General features: G+C 46.0%; 1 protein-coding gene across 2 annotated transcripts in view; it reads left to right on the top strand.

Annotated features, from left to right (window-relative positions):
• The window catches only part of SLC12A8 (solute carrier family 12 member 8), a 62,968-nt gene extending 45,813 nt beyond the window's left edge, over window positions 1–17,155 (top strand). For both annotated transcript variants that reach the window (XM_068139036.1, XM_068139035.1), the window contains 6 exons: window positions 2,407–2,553; window positions 6,298–6,973; window positions 8,296–8,393; window positions 10,587–10,704; window positions 13,138–13,198; window positions 15,828–17,155. In XM_068139036.1, the coding sequence (XP_067995137.1) occupies window positions 2,407–2,553; window positions 6,298–6,973; window positions 8,296–8,393; window positions 10,587–10,704; window positions 13,138–13,198; window positions 15,828–15,993 (1,266 nt within the window). In that variant the 3' untranslated portion in view covers window positions 15,994–17,155. The remainder of the gene's footprint in view (window positions 1–2,406; window positions 2,554–6,297; window positions 6,974–8,295; window positions 8,394–10,586; window positions 10,705–13,137; window positions 13,199–15,827) is intronic.
• The last annotated feature ends 2,890 nt before the right edge of the window (window positions 17,156–20,045 follow it).

The raw sequence follows: 20,045 nt of genomic DNA, 5'->3' as shown, positions 1-20,045 counted from the left end.
AACAGCAGTGCAATCCCAAATTCATGTTGCTTCTCTGAGTTATTGCAAGCTGCTTTGAATGTTAATGATTATGTTTGGAGAAAGGGAAGAGGGAGAGATCATTACAAGTCCAAACTCTCCCTTTCTGTCACTCACAGGTGAGCAAGTGCTTGGCTGCTTTTCTTCCTTACCATACTTGTTTGGCTTTTTAAACATAAAAATGAGATTCAGTAATTTCACTCCTAATGAGCTCAAAGTGCCAATTTCTTACAAAGTATTCGTGCTCTTCGTGCTCAAAACTCCCAGCAAACCCTTTCATCAGCCTCAGTGGTAAAGGACTCTTCCCTTCTAACCCTGATTTGAATGTCAAGTAGTACATTTAAATGCAAGCATTTTTGACAGCTAAAATAATCTATGATGTCTGGCACAAGTGATTGTTTCTTCCAAGTATTTCTCAGAGCAGGGCAGGATTAGAGGAGATGGAAGGAAAGACTCTTTATCAAGGATTGGTCTAATGGAAGCTGATATCTGCTCATCTTTCCCTCAAGTTTCTTCTGTCCCGCAAGATAAAATTCACAAGCAGATTTTCATGGGGAAAGGAAGTGGTAGGAGGTTTGTATGGTTCTGGGCCATGACATTAATTCTACGTGCCTTCCCCAGATGGCAAAAATTTCATGGCTTTTTACCCAATCTCCTTTTTGCTATGTATGGATTTCATAGATGAGGATAAGACAGTAGCCTGACATGCCAGACATGTAATTCCTTCTAGTAAAACATGTGCCACATGCCTTCCATAAGGGCAGAAGCCAAGAGGACCCACGTTCATTCAGACCTTATTTTCCATGAGAGGAGTGGTAGGAGCAAAGGGTATGTGGGATGCCGAAGTCCTGTCTTCAGTGACATCCTCTGTCACGGATGTCTATCTGCATCTCCAGCAGCTCACATCAGTGGAGTATGAGCATGATGGATCTGCACCAAAATGTGGGGATTTTTTTCCCCTGCCTGGCCTTTGTGCTGATGCCACCCACCATGCTTTGCCTATCTCTATGGCAGCCTGTCAGGTTGGTGTGGTCTTGTTGGAGTTGGAGATGACTAAGGAGACCCAAACTTTCATAGTATCATAGTATCAGTCAGGGTTGGAAGGGACCACAAGGATCATCTAGTTCCAACCCCCCTGCCATGGGCAGGGACACCTCACACTAGATCAGGCTGGCCAGAGTCTCATCCAGCCTGGTCTTAAACACCTCCAGGGACGGGGCCTCAACCACCTTCCTGGACAGCCCATTCCAGGGCTTCACCACTCTCATGGTAAAGAACTTCCTCCTCATGTCCAGCCTGAATCTCCCCACCTCCAGCTTCATTCCATTCCCCCTAGTCCTGAGAAGTCCCTCCCCAGCCTTCCTGTAGGCCCCCTATTTTTGGCTATATGTGCCCACATTCTGACACCAAGGTAGCAGGGGCACTCCTTTTTCAAAGCTTTCTTGCACAGTGTTCACCTCGTGGGGTTTTGTGTATTGGGTGGAGGTTTTTTAAGATAGGCTTCTCGTGCTTGCAGCTCTTGCCGGTGGGGACCTGTGCAGGAGGCTGCAGTCCTTGCTTCTGTGGGATTGTCTGTAAAGTGCCCCCCTCAGCAAGAGATGCTCCCTGTTTGAAAGGCTGCTCAGTGGCAACCAGGAGTAAAGCCAGCCTTGTTAGCACTGTGGCTTTAAAGATTGTATTTTTGTTTTTAAAGAACCTTCATGTTGGCCAAAGGAAATTCTTTTCTCATCGAAGACAGGAAAATAAGGTCATTGTATTATATCCTTCAGAGTGTACTTTCTGAGATGCCATTTGTTGAAGGGGTAATTTTGATTTGGATTTACTGTGGCTTTTCTTTCAGGATTGGTTTTCCCCTCTGGGGTTAGCCTTCCTGTTTTGGATGGTTGGGAGCTTGGGCAGCTTTTCCTGCATGATGTGCTCTGTATATAAGTGATCTCTCCTGAAATAAACTCACTTCCAGTTACTTAAGGGGAATCTAATAGCTGCTGCTTTGTGGCAATTGCTCCAAGTGACAAAGAATTTCTTGGATATGAGCTTGTCAAATGGTTCTGGTGGGTACAGGATGTTCGGTATTAAATTACTTTTATGGGATAATTTTCCTGTATTAATTATTTGCACTTTATACCACAGACCAATTAAATTGCTGCTTTCCCAGGACTTGCTCTGTTCTTTTAGCAGTGTTAGAGAATGTATGTTATCTTTTAAAACACAGAATCACAGAAACATTCTGGTTGGAAAAGACCCTCAGGATCACCAGTCCAACCGATACCCCTACTCTACAAAGTTCACCTCTAAACCATATTCCTAAGCAGCTCAAACACATATATTTAAGCCTGTTCAGGTGGGTCTTCAAAGAGAATATAATCGACTTTGCATTCTCTTCTCCAGGTGTCCTTGGTGGGTTTCTTGTTTTTGCTAGGGCTGTACATCTCATCCTTGGCCTCCTGCATGGGAGGGTTGTATGGAGCACCCAGGATCCTGCAGTGCATCGCCCAGGAGAACGTGATCCCTGTGCTTGCCTTCCTTGGACGTGGGGTCAGTCATCCCTTCTCTGAGATTGCTGAAGGAATATTGGTGATTTAAGAAGCCAGGATTTCTATGTGTCTGTAGGGTGAGATAGGGGATGTATGAAATGCAAGAACAGGAAGGCTTGGGATCTGGTATACTATGCCAGGAAATGGATAGTTTTATTGAAAAAAAGGAGAGCCTAGCTGCCTTTGGTCCTTTCCCTGCCTGTCTCCTCTGCTGCACTGCCTTTGCCATGGAGCCCTTCCACAGGGCCTGGCACAGAGCAGGAAAAGCTCTGCTTTGCCCTGGCGTCTTGCTTCCTTGTGTCTGTGCTGTGACTCTGGGGCTGTCGGTCCTGGCCTGGGAGCTGACTGTCCTCCCTGTGCATATAGACAGCCCTTTTTGGGGGGGAGCATCAGTGCCCTCCTTCCCTCAGACCTGCTTCTTCAAGATGCCCCTGGCAAAACAACCACTTATGGGATAACTTTGCTTGTGGGTTTTTTTGACAAATGCCTTATCTGCACTGATGCTGATCTTAACCATGTTCAAGGGAGGTACCTAGCTCTTCTTTGCTCTCCTGTCCAGGGTAGAGGCCTTTTGTCCAAGCACTTGGTGAAAGGGATGGTAACTTCCTCTTTATCTTTCTGGTGTGCTCGCTTGCTTTCTGGTGTGCTCGCTTGCTTTCTGGTGTGCTCGCTTGCTTTCTGGTGTGCTCGCTTGCTTTCTGGTGTGCTCGCTTGCTTTCTGCTTTGCTCGCTTGCTTTCTGCTTTGCTCCCTTGCTTTCTGGTGTGCTCCCTTGCTTTCTGGTGTGCTCCCTTGCTTTCTGGTGTGCTCCCTTGCTTTCTGGTGTGCTCCCTTGCTTTCTGCTTTGCTCCCTTGCTTTCTGCTTTGCTCCCTTGCTTTCTGCTTTGCTCCCTTGCTTTCTGCTTTGCTCCCTTGCTTTCTGCTTTGCTCCCTTGCTTTCTGCTTTGCTCCCTTGCTTTCTGCTTTGCTCCCTTGCTTTCTGCTTTGCTCCCTTGCTTTCTGCTTTGCTCCCTTGCTTTCTGCTTTGCTCCCTTGCTTTCTGCTTTGCTCCCTTGCTTTCTGCTTTGCTCCCTTGCTTTCTGCTTTGCTCCCTTGCTTGCTTGCTTTCACATTTTCTTTGAGCTGTTCCTATCCTGTTTGGTAACGTCCTAGCTGAGAATGCAAGTAGTTACCCTGCTGTGGATCCAGTCTGTGTGCACTGGGGAAGAGGACACTTCTTTGTGAGATAAGGTGCCTTATGGACTTTGTAATATAAAAACAAAGAATAGATTTGAAAGGTTAAGTTAAGGGAGCTGCCAAGCTTTGGATATGCTTTGAAACAAAGTATTGCTTTGAGTGTTAAAAGAAACATTTTCCTTGTCCTTACAAATAATCCTCTTTGCACGAGTCATTCTACTGACTGCTGCTTGAAGTACCAGTCACTAAGGGCTCTGTAGTCTTGAGCTATACATTCAGAGCAAGCTATTTTTGGTGGTTTTCCCTTTCTCCTAAACAAGGAGAAAAGAATTCTCTCACTCTCAAGAACCATCTGTACTGAGTGGCTGGAAAAACCTTATGATATTTCGTTCCTTTCAGAGCAGCTTGTAAATACAGAAAAATATTTAGCAATATTAATATTTATGACTGTTAAAAAAGAATTAAATATTTTAGAAGTATAATAATTTTTGTCCTGTCTTTTAGGTTCCTCAAAGTAATTCCCTAACATGAAAATCATAACGAGAATAATAAATAGAAATAATTATAGGGAAAGCGGGGACAATAATGACAGCAAAAACTTCCAGCTCCTGAAAGCAGCTGTCAGACGATCCCAGAACAGGCTGTTCAACATTTGACAACCCTTGTGAAATTCTCAGAGATTTAGCAAAGTTAACTGCAAAGTCAATTTGCTCTCTTCTCTGATAGTTTTCTGTCTTTCTGTCACATTTTCTGCTCTGAACTCCAGGCAGAGTGCCATGATGGAAAGGGCTCAAAAAGAGGACTCAAAGGCAGAACACTTTTTACCCTTTCTTCTCTCTGTCATCTTGAAAATTGTGTAGCTAATAAATTTAGCTTGCCCTTACCAATCTGTTCAACACCAGTTCTTCTTTTCCATGGTTGATGAAAGTGTGGTACTCGCCATAACCCCAGCGGATGGGAAGGACATGAGTGTTTCTATAGAGTTAAACCTGAGCCAGAGGCATTCTGAGATTGTCCCATTTGTTCCCCATCTCAGTACATCTTTCTGATACCAAGGATGCTTTCAGAGAACCTAATACCAAAGATGCTTTCTGAGATGTTTTCTGTTCCTTTGTCCCCAAGACCTATTTCTGTTTCATTGTGAATAGGCTTAAGGTCCAGAACTGGTCCTCTATTCTGTTAATAAATAAGAGTGGAGGAAATAGAAATAGTTTCCATTTGAGCTGTGTGTTTATTAAAGCAGCACATGCAGTAAGTGAAAACCTAACATATTTTGTAAGGTATCTTGTCAGATTTTTTTCCAGGAAGGTCTATATGCAGCCTGCACAGGCTCCTTGGGTACTGAAATGGCAGGAGAGTCCAGGGAGAGGCTTGCTAAGCCTGGGATTAAAGTTCATGACCTGATGACTCAAGTCTTTCCACCCCTGATGCCCTTTTGCTTTGTCTCTCTTTTTCTGCTTTCCTTCACCCCACCCCAGAAGAGGAGAGCGAGTGGTGTTTCTCTTGGCTGCCTGTTTTCCCAACAAATTCCCAGCTGGAAGTTGACTCCCACCCTTCAGCAGCCTTGAACACCTAACTTCTCCACTGCATTCCTCCTGCCACTGGGCAGATGTGATTTGGATGGGAAACCCCGAGTGCAGACCATGGATTTAGCTCAACCTTGTGGCAGGGAGGTTGTAGCCAGGTGGGGGTTGGTCTCTTCTCCCAGGCAACCAGCACCAGAACAAGAGCACACAGTCTCAAGCTGCACCACAGGAGGTTTAGGCTGGCTGTTAGGAAGAAGTTCTTCATAGAAAGAGTGATTTGCCATTGGCATGGGCTGCCTGGGGAGGTGGTGGAGTCACCATCACTGGAGGTGTTTAGGAAGAGACTGGATGGGATGCTTGGTGCCATGGTTTAGTTTATTAGATAGTGTTAGGTGATAGGTTGGACTTGATGATCTCAACGGTCTCTTCCAATCTGGTCTGGTCTGGTCTGGTCTGGTCTGGTCTATTCTATTCTATTCTATTCTATTCTATTCTATTCTATTCTATTCTATTCTATTCTATTCTATTCTATTCTATTCTATTCTATTCTCAGCCAGAAGCTGCTGATGTGAAGGTGGCCCTGCTCTGTGCAGTCTAAGCCTTTCCAGCAGTGGCATGCAGGGGCCTTTTGGGTAGGCAATGATGCGGAGTCCTGTAGAGAAATTAGAGACGAACAGTTAACTCCAATTATCATGTTTTATTGCCAGACTTCCATAAGCCTCACAGATCTCTCTGAAGGTTTATTGCTGCTTTAATGACATTGTTTCAACATGGAGAAAGAGAGAGAGAATGGATGAATTTTCCAAAGACAAAGCTTGAGTAAGGTTCAGAGGTGCGATGGGAGCTCAGCAGCTTTTCACTTCTAGTCTATTCTCTAATTATTAATCTGATGAGACTCTACTCGCACATGCATGTGTTTCATGACTCAAGGGAGTCTGCAGACCACCCAGGTAACAGCCCATGACAGCTGAACAAGTGGGGAATCCTCATGGCAAGGCTTATGGTTATTAATTGTAATTCAAATTGGTTTTATTTATGAATTAGAAAGGACCCAACAAGACTCCAGTGGCTGCAATTTGCTTAACAAGTCTCATCACCATGGCTTTCGTCTGCATTGGACAAGTGAATGTTCTTGCTCCCATAGTCACCATCAACTTCATGTTGACATATATTGCTGTAGACTATTCCTATTTCTCAGTCTCCTTGAGCTACAACATTCAGCAGAAACCTGATGAGACCCAGACGGAAAATGCTAGACCTGCTCACTCTTCCCAGCCTCTAATTGTCAACAAGTCTTCCAGGGGTGCAGCAGATGGAGTAATTCAAAGCAGATCAAATGGCACCTTGCTGGAATTCACAAAAGACATGGACCAGCTTTTTAAACCCTTCCGTAGTGAGCCAGGTACTTGGGAAAAAGGAGAGGCTGAGAATTTAACTCAAAAAGTCAAACAAAAGAAGGCAAAGAAGCCAGCCAAGCAGACACTGCAAGACAGCTTCCTCCTGGATCTCCGACATGATGCTCCCCCATCTCAGCATGTTTGGGATGAGACTGTGGAGCCCTACAGTGAATGCAGACAGGACCTGGCTGAGCAGGGCCACTGGCACGATGCAGGTCCATGCTCATCACCTGCTGTGGATGCCCAGGGGCCATCCAGGCTGCTGGATCTGGAGGATCAGCTCTACAGTGAGGTGCGGGGCTTCTCTGGCCGGAGGGGAGAAGGTAAGGGCTGTAGGAGATGGACATCTCCATGCTCATGTGGGAATGGTTTATGACCTTGTTTTTCCCTGTGCTTTCTTGAAGGCAGGCATGAAACTAGCTTTATAGGGAGCTGTCACTCAGTGATTCGTGCCAATAATCTCATGTATTCCAGGTGAGGGTAGAGTTCATCGCTGTGCATCACAGGAGAAGTTCCAGTGCAATTTCCTGGGGAGGATTAACCACGGGAAAGCAGGCAGGGCTATATTTAGCATAGAGTTGTTTACTATATACTCATTATTCTACACATGCATGCCTAATGCTGTGCATTAAAAAGGTTTTGAGTGTATCTTGGGGTTTACTTCATCCTGATGTGGGTTAAGGGGGATGGAGCAGTGCAAATCTAAAACTCAGGCTGTCAAAATGCTGCGTGTGGAGCCTGGAATTTAACATCCACAGCTAAGAGCCTGGGTTTGTTTTGTTGGTGATGTGGTATTCCACACAGTGTGGTTGCTTGGGGTTTGCCAGTGCTGTAGTGTTTTATCAGCGTTAGTCAATTAAACTTCACAAACCTTTCCAATGGAGAACAGCTTTATTTCTCTTCTTTCACCGATAGGGAAACTGAGGCAGAAACAGGCAGATGTAGCCTTCAAATGGATTCAGTACCAGAGCTGGCAACTTTTTTTCTTTCCTTTTTATTTTTAACTTGCACTTAGTATCAGTCAGGGTTGGAAGGGACCACAAGAATCATCTAGTTCCAACCCCCCTGCCATGGGCAGGGACACCTCACACTAGATCAGGCTGGCCAGAGCCTCATCCAGCCTGGTCTTAAACACCTCCAGGGACGGGGCCTCAACCACCTCCCTGGACAACCCAATCCAAGGCTTCACCACTCTCATGGTGAAGAACTTCCTCCTCACATCCAGCCTGAATCTCCCCACCTCCAGCTTCATTCCATTCCCCCTAGTCCTATCACTACCTGAGATCCTAAGAAGTCCCCCCCCCAGCCTTCCTGTAGGCCCCCTATTTTTGGCTATATGTGCCCACATTCTGACACCAAGGTAGCAGGGGCACTTCTTTTTCAAAGCTTTCTTGCACAGTGTTCACCTCGTGGGGTTTTGTGTATTGGGTGGAGGTTTTTTAAGATAGGCTTCTCGTGCTTGCAGCTCTTGCCGGTGGGGACCTGTGCAGGAGGCTGCAGTCCTTGCTTCTGTGGGATTGTCTGTAAAGTGCCCCCCTCAGCAAGAGATGCTCCCTGTTTGAAAGGAGGAAAAAAACCTCACATTATAGCTCCTCACTAATATTTTGTTTCTTCTTTTAATTACTTTTTTTATTTTTTTCTGTAGAATCTTCTATGAGGCAGCAAAATCCAGAGCTGGGAATTCAGCAAATACCAGAATCCTTCTACTCCAAATTCTGCAATCACTGGGTTTCCTTTGCTGGTGTAAGTAGTTATCTTTTCTTTTGAGCATTGGTTTGGATCTGTCGAGCATGTAAAGAAATTCCTCACTTACTGCAGTGTAATTGCACTCCAGTACTTTAAGATGTCTTCCCCCCCCCCCTCCCCAAAATATTCCACCTGAATTAAGGTACTATGCACCCAGCAGTTCAAATTCAGGGAAAACCAGATGTCATATGAATTAAAAAACAAGAAAGGAAAAAGTAATAAATCCCAATCCAAACCAAAACAATAGATATTCCATCTGAGGGCTTTAGAGATGCATGACTGGCTGGGAAAAAAAATCAGCATCCCTCTTTTCACTGTGTGCCAGCCTGCTTTTTCTTACTGTGGGACAGAGTGGGATGTCAGCTCCAAAGCTGTGTTGCTTTTATTTACGAGCCAGTTTCTGCAAGTTTAGGGTGGGGTTTCATTAGTGCTGACCTCCTGATTCCAGCAGCCTGGCTGTGAAATTCCATCTATTGAAGGGGGAAAGTGGAGCATTCCTCCAGCTCGTTACTATAAAGAATAAATAACTTTAAAATAGCTTCTGTCTCAGGCTGCTGAGGAGTTTGAGACATTTAAATTCATCTTGGGAAGATGGATTATTGGGCAGATGACAGGAAAAGGGTCAGATATGCATAATGAATGAACCATATGGCTTTGCTGCACGGATGGGGATTTCATAGCTGTGTGTAAAATGTAACAAACCCACTTGAACAATGCACCAAACCCTTTTAATTTAGTCCTCGGGTGAGGTTTGATACCTACTTTTCAAATTCACTACTACTGTTGCCGGCAGCCAGCTCCTGGCAAGGGGTTCCATGGGACTGCAGCACCAGGGGTGGGATGGATGTGGAGTTCCTCTAGAGCAGTGGCATCCTCAGGGGGCTGCAGGCGGATGCTGTCTTTGAGCTCGGTAACTAATGTGGCTCCCAAGGGCTTGTCATTGTGGAGCGGTCAGCTCTCTGCCTTTCTGGGGGGAATTTGCTTGTGGAGATGACTGACATCTTCATTAAAACAGATTTGGTTTCCTGTCAATAATCAGACTTTGGAAAAGGTTGCAGCAGAGCTGAGAAGCTATGAATGATGTGAAATGAAATCACGGAGGCAAAAATCAGATGCATTTATTCATCCTGGTTCCATTCCCCTCTGCCCTCTCTGAGCTTCACCAGTCATGTCAGTCTGGACTCATTTAGCCCTTTGCTGCTCCTAATCTCACCCATGAAGATGTTATTCTTTCCCCTGTTCATATGCTCCTTGAGCCAAATCTACCTCCTATGTTGATGAGCCTCTGGATTCTTGGAGCAGCCCAGGCAGAGACCTGAGGTCCACCCTGCCTCTTGAACATAGAGTAGCTCACTGAAAGCTACTGAGGATGCTGAAGATGCCACTGTAAATCTGCACTGTCCCTCTGTTTGATAATGGGACCAAATGAGGCTTCCTAAAATGTGGGAACCTCATTACCGAGAAACTTCATCCACACCATACCCAAATCTTTTCATATAACACTGGGTGGAAATGCTCAATGTGTGGCCAAAAGCCACACCATGGAGTGCTTTGCAGGCAGGACATGATGTGGTTTCTTAGGGGTCCTGCTGCACCATCAGCCTCAGCAATTGATGCCCAGGAGCATCCATCCATCCACCCATATGGTTGCATCCCATGGGCAGGAACTGGGCTGTGCAGCAGGTCTTGTGCAAGGAGAGCTTTTGTCATGTTCCCATCACTGAGAGGGAGACACCTAAAAGGAAATGCACATGAGGATAATTCCGAGTGGCTGCATGCTGGGTCCTGACTGTGCATGTCTCTTACATACTGCTCACAAGAAGACCCTGAGAAAGACAGAAGGGGGGGGGGGTGCTATTAAAGCACTGGTTTTGCATTTATGTAAAACTCATCATTTCTGGCAAAAAACAAGAGTATTTACTGGTGCTCTCATAACAACTTGAAAGTCCCAGCATTGCCTCAGTTAATGAAGAGCTTCTGTCAGAGTTTCAATGCATGCTCATTTTGCCAGGTTGAGGAACAAACTACTGACCCTGTGTCAGTCTGTGTGCGAAGGTGAGCAGTCAGCTCTCACAAAGGGCCAGAGCAGGAGGCCAACAGATCTGCTGGACTTCACAGAAAAAGGACATTGTCATTGCTGTGTTGTCTCATGGACTCTGGGATAACCCCCAAACCGTGTCTTTCCAACAGGCCATCATGTCCCTTATCATAATGTTTGTCATTCAGTGGATCTACACCCTTGTCCTCCTGGGTGCAGCAGTGATTCTGTATTTCTACATTGGCCAAGTGAGCCCAGGACTCCCCCTCGGTGAGTATTTCCCCCACCCCGTACTATTAAATCTATGTAAAACTTAATTAAGCTTTAATTTAACTTAATTAGGGATTGAGACTCTTGTGTTTAATATGTAGGTGACACAGTGAATAATGAAGTTTTGTTTTATGGCTAATTTTAATACATTTTCTCTCTGACTCTTTCCTTTTATATTGGATTCTAACTTCAGCTAGCAGTTGATAGTTTGATAGTTTGAATATTGTGTTTATTGCTTCATTCTATTGTACTTGATATGGTAAACCCAGATATTAATACAGGGATGGCAGGTTGTAAATGCATCACAGTCATGAGAAAGATCTGCTATAAATACATTTTAATTAACTTATTTAATCAATTTAAACCTACCTGAGAAAACCTTAAGGAAAAAGGGAATTAGGACAAGGAGTCTCATGAAATCTCAGCATTCACAAGTGTGGAACAAGGGAGCCTTTTGATTCCAGAACTAAACAGGTTGAATGTGTTTGGAGTGTAATCTGGGAAAATAACTTTCAGGCAGAGGGCATTAGAAAGGTCTGCACATGTGATCGACTTAACGAGTTCAAAATTAAGCAGTGAAGCAGCTCACCAGAACCTACAGCTCCTTGGCATGGTTGCTCTGTCTCTAAAGGGGGAGGGTGGCAGGCACATAGAGTGCCCATGCTCAGGTACTTGTGCATACACGTATGTGTGGGTGCATGCATCCTTGCCTAGGTGCATGCATGGATGAGGACCTGCACATGTGGATGTGCCACTTTTTGTCCAAGACTGGAAAGGAGGCTGAGTTCATGCCCCTTTTAGCCAACACAGAAATAGCTAATGGAGTTTATTTAGATGAAAGATTATTACACAGTAGGTAAGTGGGTACTAGGTTTCAGAAACTCAGACAGTGAGAAATAAAGAACCTAGCTGTTAGAATAGAATAGAATAGACCAGGTTGGAAGAGACCTTCAAGACCATCGTGTCCAACCCATCAACCAATCCAACCCACCTAAACAACTAAACCATGGCACCAAGCACCCCATCAAGTCTCCTCCTGAACACCTCCAATGATGGTGACTCCACCACATCCCCGGGCAGCCCATTCCAATGGGCAATCACTCTCTCTGTATAGAACTTCTTCCTAACATCCAACCTAAACCTCCCCTGGCGCAGCCTGGGACTGTGTCCTCTTGTTCTGGTACTGGCTGCCTGGGATGGTTACCATCAAAACATTGCTCAAGGATTCTCTCTCTACTTGTGAGTGTCTTCTTTTCCATGTATCTGTATGGGTTAGTAGGGAAGAGCTGAGGTTGTGGATAGTACTTGCTAATTTGTATCGGCTAAGTTTTAACAACCCTCTTACAGCCCCCATATATTAAACAAAACACAAACAATGTTTTCAGGCTTTGGAGTTTCTCTTTGTATATTTACTGTGTTATAGCTCTGTTAACTGCTTTTGAAATACTTACTGAAAAAGACTTTTAAAACAATTTCTATGTTAGTGTGTAGAGAATTTTGGAAGTTGATCTGAGAAACAGCAGCATGCTTAGGCATTTTGTATTTGGTTCCTTTTGTGCATGCATTCCCATGCATCCAGTAGAACAATGGACAGCAAAGAAGTTAGAAATGAACACTTCAAAGTTCAGCCTGAACTTTTTTCGGCTGTGAGTGAACATTATGTTGTGGTCACATGGCATCCAATGATCCGTGAGTTTGTTCTCCCAAGGACTGAAGGAAGATGGAAGACTCCAGCTTGAGAAATGCTCTGTATTAAGGACTAGATAAAGACCTTGATTGTGGAAATTCTCTGGGATTTTGGCACATCCCTTCTTTTCTTCCTTCCTCCACAACAACCTAAGCCAAATCCAGCAGGCATTGCTAGGCTTCTGTTCTCCTCCCAATTCCTCACCACAAACCTCTCCTGCTGCTTTTGCTGCCATCTCTAGCACTTCCCTGCCCCTGCAGTGAGCCAGTGCAGGAAACTAACTACAGAGAAATCAGAAAAAAATAGTCTTGGTATAATAAGCTAAACCAGCTCACCATGGGGTCAGACAAGAGGGAATGAATGATGAGACCACAACCACCCTGTCTGTGGTTGGCTGAATGGCTCCTCCAGTCTCCTCATCCCTGTGGTGGGCACGATCTTTGAAGTCCAGGGAGGAGAACAGTGGGTGACTGCTTTGCTCATGGCACTACTGGGGTTTTCACCAGCTGTCAGTCTGGTAAAGGACAGTTGTTCTGCACGGGAAATTTGGGTTAAGTTTCTTGACAGTCCTCTAAAAGCTGCAATGTGTGGAGAGACTGCAGGAGTGTTCTCACCACTGCAGAATCCTTGTGCACTGAAAGCTAATAACAAGCACATTGCTTTGAGATTTATGCAGAAATTCAATGGCCTAATGCTATTATGAGAGAATTAGCAGCATTCTGACTTCTCATGCCTTTTCTCTGTAGGAGCAGCAGCAAATTTCAGCTTCTTCGGCTGGATTAAGTCGATTTTGATCACCTCATGCAGGTTGGTACCAGGCACTTGGCAGTGACCGAGACAGTGATCTCTGTTCCCATGACCCACTAAAGTGCACAGAGAGAGGTGGAAGAATTGACTGGCAGTCTGTCTGCCCCTTCTTGCATACTCAAAATTATTCTTACATAATGGTGAAAATATCTGCTTGTTTGCATTTGCCTGACATATGACTGGCCACATAAGGGTGGGAGCAGGAGTCTCCTCTGCCTTGTGCGTGGACACATCAGCTGATAACTTCATCTCGGTGCCTTAAGATTTATCTTATCCAATAAGTTTGTGCTCACGTTGAACTGGAAAATCTGATAGGAAAAGAAGAACAGGAGCCTCTACCTCTTCCATCTGCCATCCATTGTAAACAAATTACCATGGTAGTGGTGGAACAGGCATGGGTGTCAGTTCTGCTTTGTTTCAGAGAAGAAATTTGGGAAGGAAGCCGCAATAGCTATAGGGCAAATACAATAAACAAGGTCTACAGTGAAGGAACTGTTCAGGATTGAGCTTTCACAGCACTGCAGTAGCATTGTCTTGGGGTTTTCCTTCCCAGAAGACCTTCAGGATTTAATTTGATTAGTTATTAACTGGTTTTGTTAATCTGTTTTGATCCTATTAATTATTAATGCCATGACTTTTGGGTTTCCCACAGAGAGTAGTGACCATCTCTGCTGCTGTGCGATGCAGTGGGGTTTTGAGGTTCTCAAACTGTTGGGTTGCTTTTTTGTTGCAGTGAGTGAGCACAGAAGTGAGGACTGCCCAACATAAGGTGCCATGCATGATATGTGCAAATTTGATCACTCCTTGAAAATAAATGAAAGTCCAGGCATTTAAGTACGTTGGCACTTGCCCACGCTTGTTTTGCCAGCTCCTGCCTTTGCCTGTAGCAGTCCCTGTAACATGGCCACATGTCTTTGGTAGCAGAGGTAGCTTGGAATGAGAAGCTGGGAGTGATGAGACCTCTTTTAGGGTCCCTATGGCAGGTCTGTGGCATGGCAAAGAACAGACAAGTTGGTTCTCCCACATCACATCCACCCCTCTCTCTATCAGACCAGTGGAAATCTCCAACCATGGGACTGGGTCTCTGAAGAGTCACCGGTCCAGAACACCTCTTGCCATGAATAGCTTTGTTCACACAGCTACTGTTGCCTCTCACAGCAGTTGTGCAAAGGTGCACACTTGCCCAAGCATTAGGTGATGAGAGCCTGGGTTAGACAGACTACCTAGGAAAGGGGGAATGAGAGGGTGCTGAGGATGATCACTGTGCTTTCTGCATATCTCATTTGGAGTCAGGGGTTGTCCCTTCCTCTTTTCACAACATTTGTTGGACTGGTGACATGAGCCCAAGCCAAGGATGAGGAGGGGAGGATGGGAACAGGGCTGGCACACAGGGCTGTGCTGAAGTGCTGAAGAGTGAGACAGGCCCCGATGCTTCTTATCCCAGATACTTGTCTGTCTGATTCCACCTCAGGGTCTGGATGGATTCATGACAGGTCATTTTGGCTTGGTGCAGCTGTGATGATAGAGCAGGGTTTTCCTTGCAGTTTGTCCCTCAGTATGTCTCAACCCTATTTATTGCCTGTTGTCAGACATTCCCCACGGGAGGCTGGTTGAGATGTGAGGCTTGATGGAGAGTTACCATGTGTGGAAAGGAAAAATTATCCCTTCTGGAGAGGCAGCCTTGCTTCCTGTGGGTAGAAGTGGGGTTGTCTCAGGGAGATTTTATTCTGTGGGTTACCAGACCAGCACACTGCTTCAATCAGTGCAGTTGATGAGCAAAGACCCTGCTGAGGAAGGCTGAGTGGGGAGTGCCCAAGGCCCACTTCTCCCTCCTCCAAGAGTGCAATCCCTGAGTCAGCCAACCAGCTTGGTTGCCTTCTTCTAATGCCAGGTCTTCTGCTCTGCTGGCACAAAGTGTGTTTTGGCTTTACTTGAGTTATCTTGCTATGCTGCAAGACCCTGCATTGTAGTAATTTACAGGGTTTTGCTAAGCTCTGTCTTCTTGAAATCCAGGCAAGGTATTTTAATGAATTTATAGTAAAAAAGAAATCCTCTTAGACTGCAAGAGAGTTGGAGGCAACCAAGGAACCTTGACACCTCTAAGGCTCTTAGGAGCTCAGCAAGGTCTGAGTCAGTACTATAAGCTCTTGCAGTTTTGATTTGGAGATGTGCAATAAGGTTTTCTTAAAATCAGCCTCGGGGACAAAGAGATTGGAGGAAAATCTCCTCTTTCATTTAAGAGAGTTACAAAAAAATAATTGTACACTAGAGCTTAGGAAAGCATAAGAAGGTTATTTTCCATTAGCAATGGTTCATGCATCTTCGTCTCACGTGGAAAATGTGTGCCAGAGCCAATATCTAAAAAGAAAACTGATTTATTAAGAAAATGCATATTTTCCCAGTGTCTGCAGGGGGGAAAGAGTGTATTCTTTGTGCTCCTTCTAAGAAAAGTGTTCTCAGATCAGCTGTGTGCCTCCCAAAGGTGCTGAGAAGGATTTAGCCTCTTCTCAAAGCACTCTGATTTAGCCCTTTCTCAAAGTGCTCTGCCTTGTTTGCACATCCGAGAGCACGGCTGCTAATGGATGGCAAACAAAGGGTGATGCAAGTGTCTCTGCTGCTCTGTTTGCAGGAGAAGGCCATCTCCCAAGGAGCAGATCGTGGTGACACCATCCTTTGCAACAGTTGGCATGGAGACCATGCAGCTCACCGAGGAGAACGCAGACTTTGCCTCCCGGGACCGCTATCACCAGTCCTCGCTCATCAGCAGAGAGGAATTTGGGAAACAGCTCCAGTGAAGGACAGAGGGAAAATCAAGCCATGGCTTCAAAAGGCATTTAGAAATGCTAATGGCTGCCACGGTGCCTTGTGAAATACTTGAATATCTAGGAAAAGGACATGAATGGTTATTTATATATTCAAGGCTTGTTTGTTTATGCAAACTAGAACATTGCTGGGTTTCAAATCTTATCCAAAATGAGGGAAAAAAATGCAAGTGAAAGGGCCAGTCTGGGGAAGTGATGAGTTACTGAGGACAATATAATCCTTTTAAAGAATTCAATTATAAGCACTATTGAACTCTAAAGACCATTGCCACTATAAAAGCTTACAACACCCCATTGCAAATGTCCCCTGGGTGACTGGGGATGCTTTGTGCCTGGGAGCTGTGACCTCTGCAGCAGGAGCCAGCGCCCTGCTCCCAGCTGTGTCACGGATGGATGCGACCTTCCAGGTCAATTCACTTCTCCTCTAGGCATGAATTTGCCTGCTTGTAATACAGTAATTTTCTACCTCAGTATTTCAATTACCAAGGTCTTAGAAAGTAGTTAAGGTGTTAGACAATAGGCCAGAATCAGTGGTGAGTGCAGAAGATTATGAAATATATTCACAAATAGAATCAAACCTGCAGTAATGCAGTATAAAGGCCTCTACTGTGAAACTGTGAAATGATGTCTTAGAAGCTGTTCACAGTGATTTTCCACATCCTTTCTGATGTGACATCTGGGACCCAACAACATAGCTGTGTCCAAATAGAGAGACAGCTGATTCAGAAGTGCCTTAACAAAATACACTTCGAGCCCATCCCACAGCAAGCTCCCACAAGTAGTCGTTTCTTCTGCTGCCATGATTTGGGATGCAGTAGGTTCAGCTGGGGATGCTACAGGATTTCCTGCACTGACCTTAGGATTGGTGGGCAGTGCCTGTGGCATGGGGTGAGGTCTTGCATGGACACCTCTGTCAGCATTGTTTCTGTCCCCCAGGTAAAAAACCCTCTGCTAAGCACTGTCCTTCCTGCAGGCAGCAGCCTTGCCAGAGAGTCCTGGGGAGATGCGCAAGTCCCAGCAGCACAGATCAGTTCTGATGATACAAGGACAGGGAAATCACTACCTTTTATCTCTGATCATTTCAGCCTGTAGATAATTTATTTCTCCTTTTGTGCAATAAAAGTTTGAGACACAAGGAATCCCTCTCCATACTTGCTGTGGACACAGTGAATGCCTTTGAGCACCGTTCTGCTTGCTGGCACCTGATGCCTCACCTGTGGGGGACTCCTCATCCCATCTCATGGTCTGATGGGCTGCAGCTTTGGCTCTTACAGTTTACTTACAGAAGGAAGCAAAGATAGCTTTCTACTGAGATGAAGAGAACAGAAAGCATTTTCATTTGGGGGGTCACAGGCCTTTTTCTAAGTGTTTTTAACCTTAATTATCTCAGTAAAGAGGGAATTTATGCTTGTGCGGCCAGCACTGAGCCACACTCAAGTTGATCATTCTGTGCTGGAAACATCCCTTCCAGGGTTCTTTCTTTCTATTGCCTTTTGCCATTGGTTTCTAATGAGTCTGGATCTGTTGTGGGGATGTGGCTCTGTGCTGAAGCTTCCTCTGAGTTGCCTGGGACCAGTAGCTCCAAGGAGCCCTCCCTGTGTTTGTAACATCCTTGACCTTGGCAGCTACTATGAAAATTCAAACACTCCTTGGTGCTGATGCATCGCTGGCAAGTGATGTGGTGCTGTGTTATCCCCTGTTCCAGATTGATACACAACCACAATGCCATTACTGTAAAATCTTGTGTTTCCTGAGGTCATGTCACATCAAAATATTGTGGGGTACCTTCCCTCCCACCATGGAGATTGCCCAGCCCCGTGTTTCTCTGTACCTTGAACAAAAGAAAACCCCAGACCACGTCATGAAGAGATTAAAGGGCAGAAATTCCTGGGTTAATGTCTTTGTTCCTAAATAATTTTGTTCACTTCTTAAAATCAGGCAGCGGTCAGGAGATTCAAGGAAGGGAGGATGGGGAAGGCCCTTTGGCTGTGTACTTTGCAGAGGAACTGTGCTGACTGAAGCCTTGGTAGTGGGGAGTGTTTGCCTCTTCAACATCATGATCCCTGCTCATTCCCAAACTGGGATATGGTGGGTCAGAAATACAAGCAGCTTCTCCCTTGGCCCCGCAACATTGGGAAGGTGCCCCACAGCCTTTCTTTCAGCCAGCAAAGTCTACAGTAACTTTGTCTTTCCCTGGAGCTGCTGACCTGCCCCTGGCAACACCATCCTGCCCCTTTAGCTCCAGCAGCCCTATGCATCCAAACATCTTTTGGAACAGTTTTGGTTGTGTTTACCTGCTGGCAAAGCCTCCACTGGCTGCCAAAGCAAGGCACCGTGCTGTGCAGGGACCTGGTGAGGGTTCCTGGAGGACACTGGGGTGCAGGACTGGGTTGTGCCTTAGTTTTTCTGGAAAAAGGCCGTGTCAGGGCTGGCATCAGCACCAGGTGGCAATAGCTGTGGCTGGGACCTGGCAGCAGAAGAGGTGCTCTGCAGAATGCATGTGCCGGTTTCTGGTCTTTGGGCTTCACGTGCTGCTATTGGAGACACTCTTCCACTTCCTCCGCTGGCACCACCGGCACAGCAGGAACAAGCTGCCTCTGCCCTCAAACTCGGTAAGTTTGGGCACATGGACCTTTCCTCCCCTTGTATCTGCAATGGAGGAATGTATTGCATGGGGCTGTTTCCTTACTGCCATTGCACGTTCTGAATAGAACAACTTTCCTGTTTAATGCTTGAAAAGGGATGTGCTGAACCCTCCCAGGGTGTTAGCTCTGGCATGGTAAGAGTGCAGGGAAGGCTTTTTTTAGCTCTGATAACCCCACAGACTCAGAAGTGTTGGTGACTCAATGAATTCAGGCCATATGGGTATGCAGGGATTTGCACATGAAGGAACTTTTTCCAACAAGAAAGAAAGAGCAGCTGAATTTCCAGAGATTGGGGTGCTGTGTTAAAACAATGTCTGTAGTTTCTGTAGCACTCTAAAAGGATGGGTTAAATTATGGGTAGGAATTTCATCAGCTTCAGGTTTAGTGGTAAAAAGGAAGAAATGCAGGCAAGGATGGCCACATCTTGTGCTGCTTTCACCTCTTTGGGGGTGCATAAAGAGGCTGTGACTGCAGATGCTGAGGCTGTCATGGAGCTTTAGCTTTCCTGAAGGTGACTTTGGGACCCAGCTCTGAGCATCTTATATCCAGGATACAGCTTGGTTAATGTCATCATTGAAAGGTCCTCCTATCTTCCAAGCCACATAAGGTTTCTCAATATCCATCATTATTTTCCTCCCAGTTGGAAATTATTTTCTCTTTTCCCTTCTCTTTTCTCTTTTTTCTTTTTTCTCTCTTCTTTTTTCTCTCTTCTTTTTTCTCTCTTCTTTTTTCTCTCTTCTTTTTTCTCTCTTCTTTTTTCTCTCTTCTTTTTTCTCTCTTCTTTTTTCTCTCTTCTTTTTTCTCTCTTCTCTTTCTCTCTCTTCTCTTTTCTCTCCCCTCTCCTCCCCTCTCCTCCCCTCTCCTCCCCTCTCCTCCCCTCCTCCCTCTCCTCCCCCTCTCCTCCCCTCTCCTCCCCTCCCCTCCCCTCCCCTCCCCTCCCCTCCCCTCCCCTCCCCTCCCCCTCCCCTCCCCTCCCCTCCCCCTCCCCTCCCCTCCCCTCCCCTCCCTCCTCCCCTCCCCTCCCCTCCCCTCCCCTCCCCTCCCCTCCCCTCCCCTCCCCTCCCTCTCCTCTCCCTCTCCTCCCTCTCCTCTCCTCTCCTCTCCTCTCCTCTCCTCCTCTCCTCTCCTCTCCTCTCCTCTCCTCTCCTCTCCTCTCCTCTCTCCTCTCCTCTCCTCTCCTCCGGTCTCCTCTCCCTCGAGTCTCCTCTCCTCTCCTCGAGTCTCCTCTCCTCGAGTCTCCTCTCCCTCGAGTCTCCTCTCCTCGAGTCTCCTCTCCTCCTCTCCTCGAGTCTCCTCTCTCCTCTCTCGAGTCTCCTCTCCTCGCCTCTCCTCTCCTCTCTCCTCTCCTCTCCTCTCCTCTCCTCTCCCTCCCTCTCCTCT

The sequence above is a fragment of the Melanerpes formicivorus genome, unplaced genomic scaffold (assembly GCF_026170545.1).
Source record: "Melanerpes formicivorus ecotype bairdi unplaced genomic scaffold, bMelFor1.0.p_v2 SCAF_5, whole genome shotgun sequence".
Classification (NCBI taxonomy): domain Eukaryota; kingdom Metazoa; phylum Chordata; class Aves; order Piciformes; family Picidae; genus Melanerpes; species Melanerpes formicivorus.
Note: the sequence above shows the minus strand (reverse complement) of the source record. Positions and strands in the feature narration are given on the sequence as shown.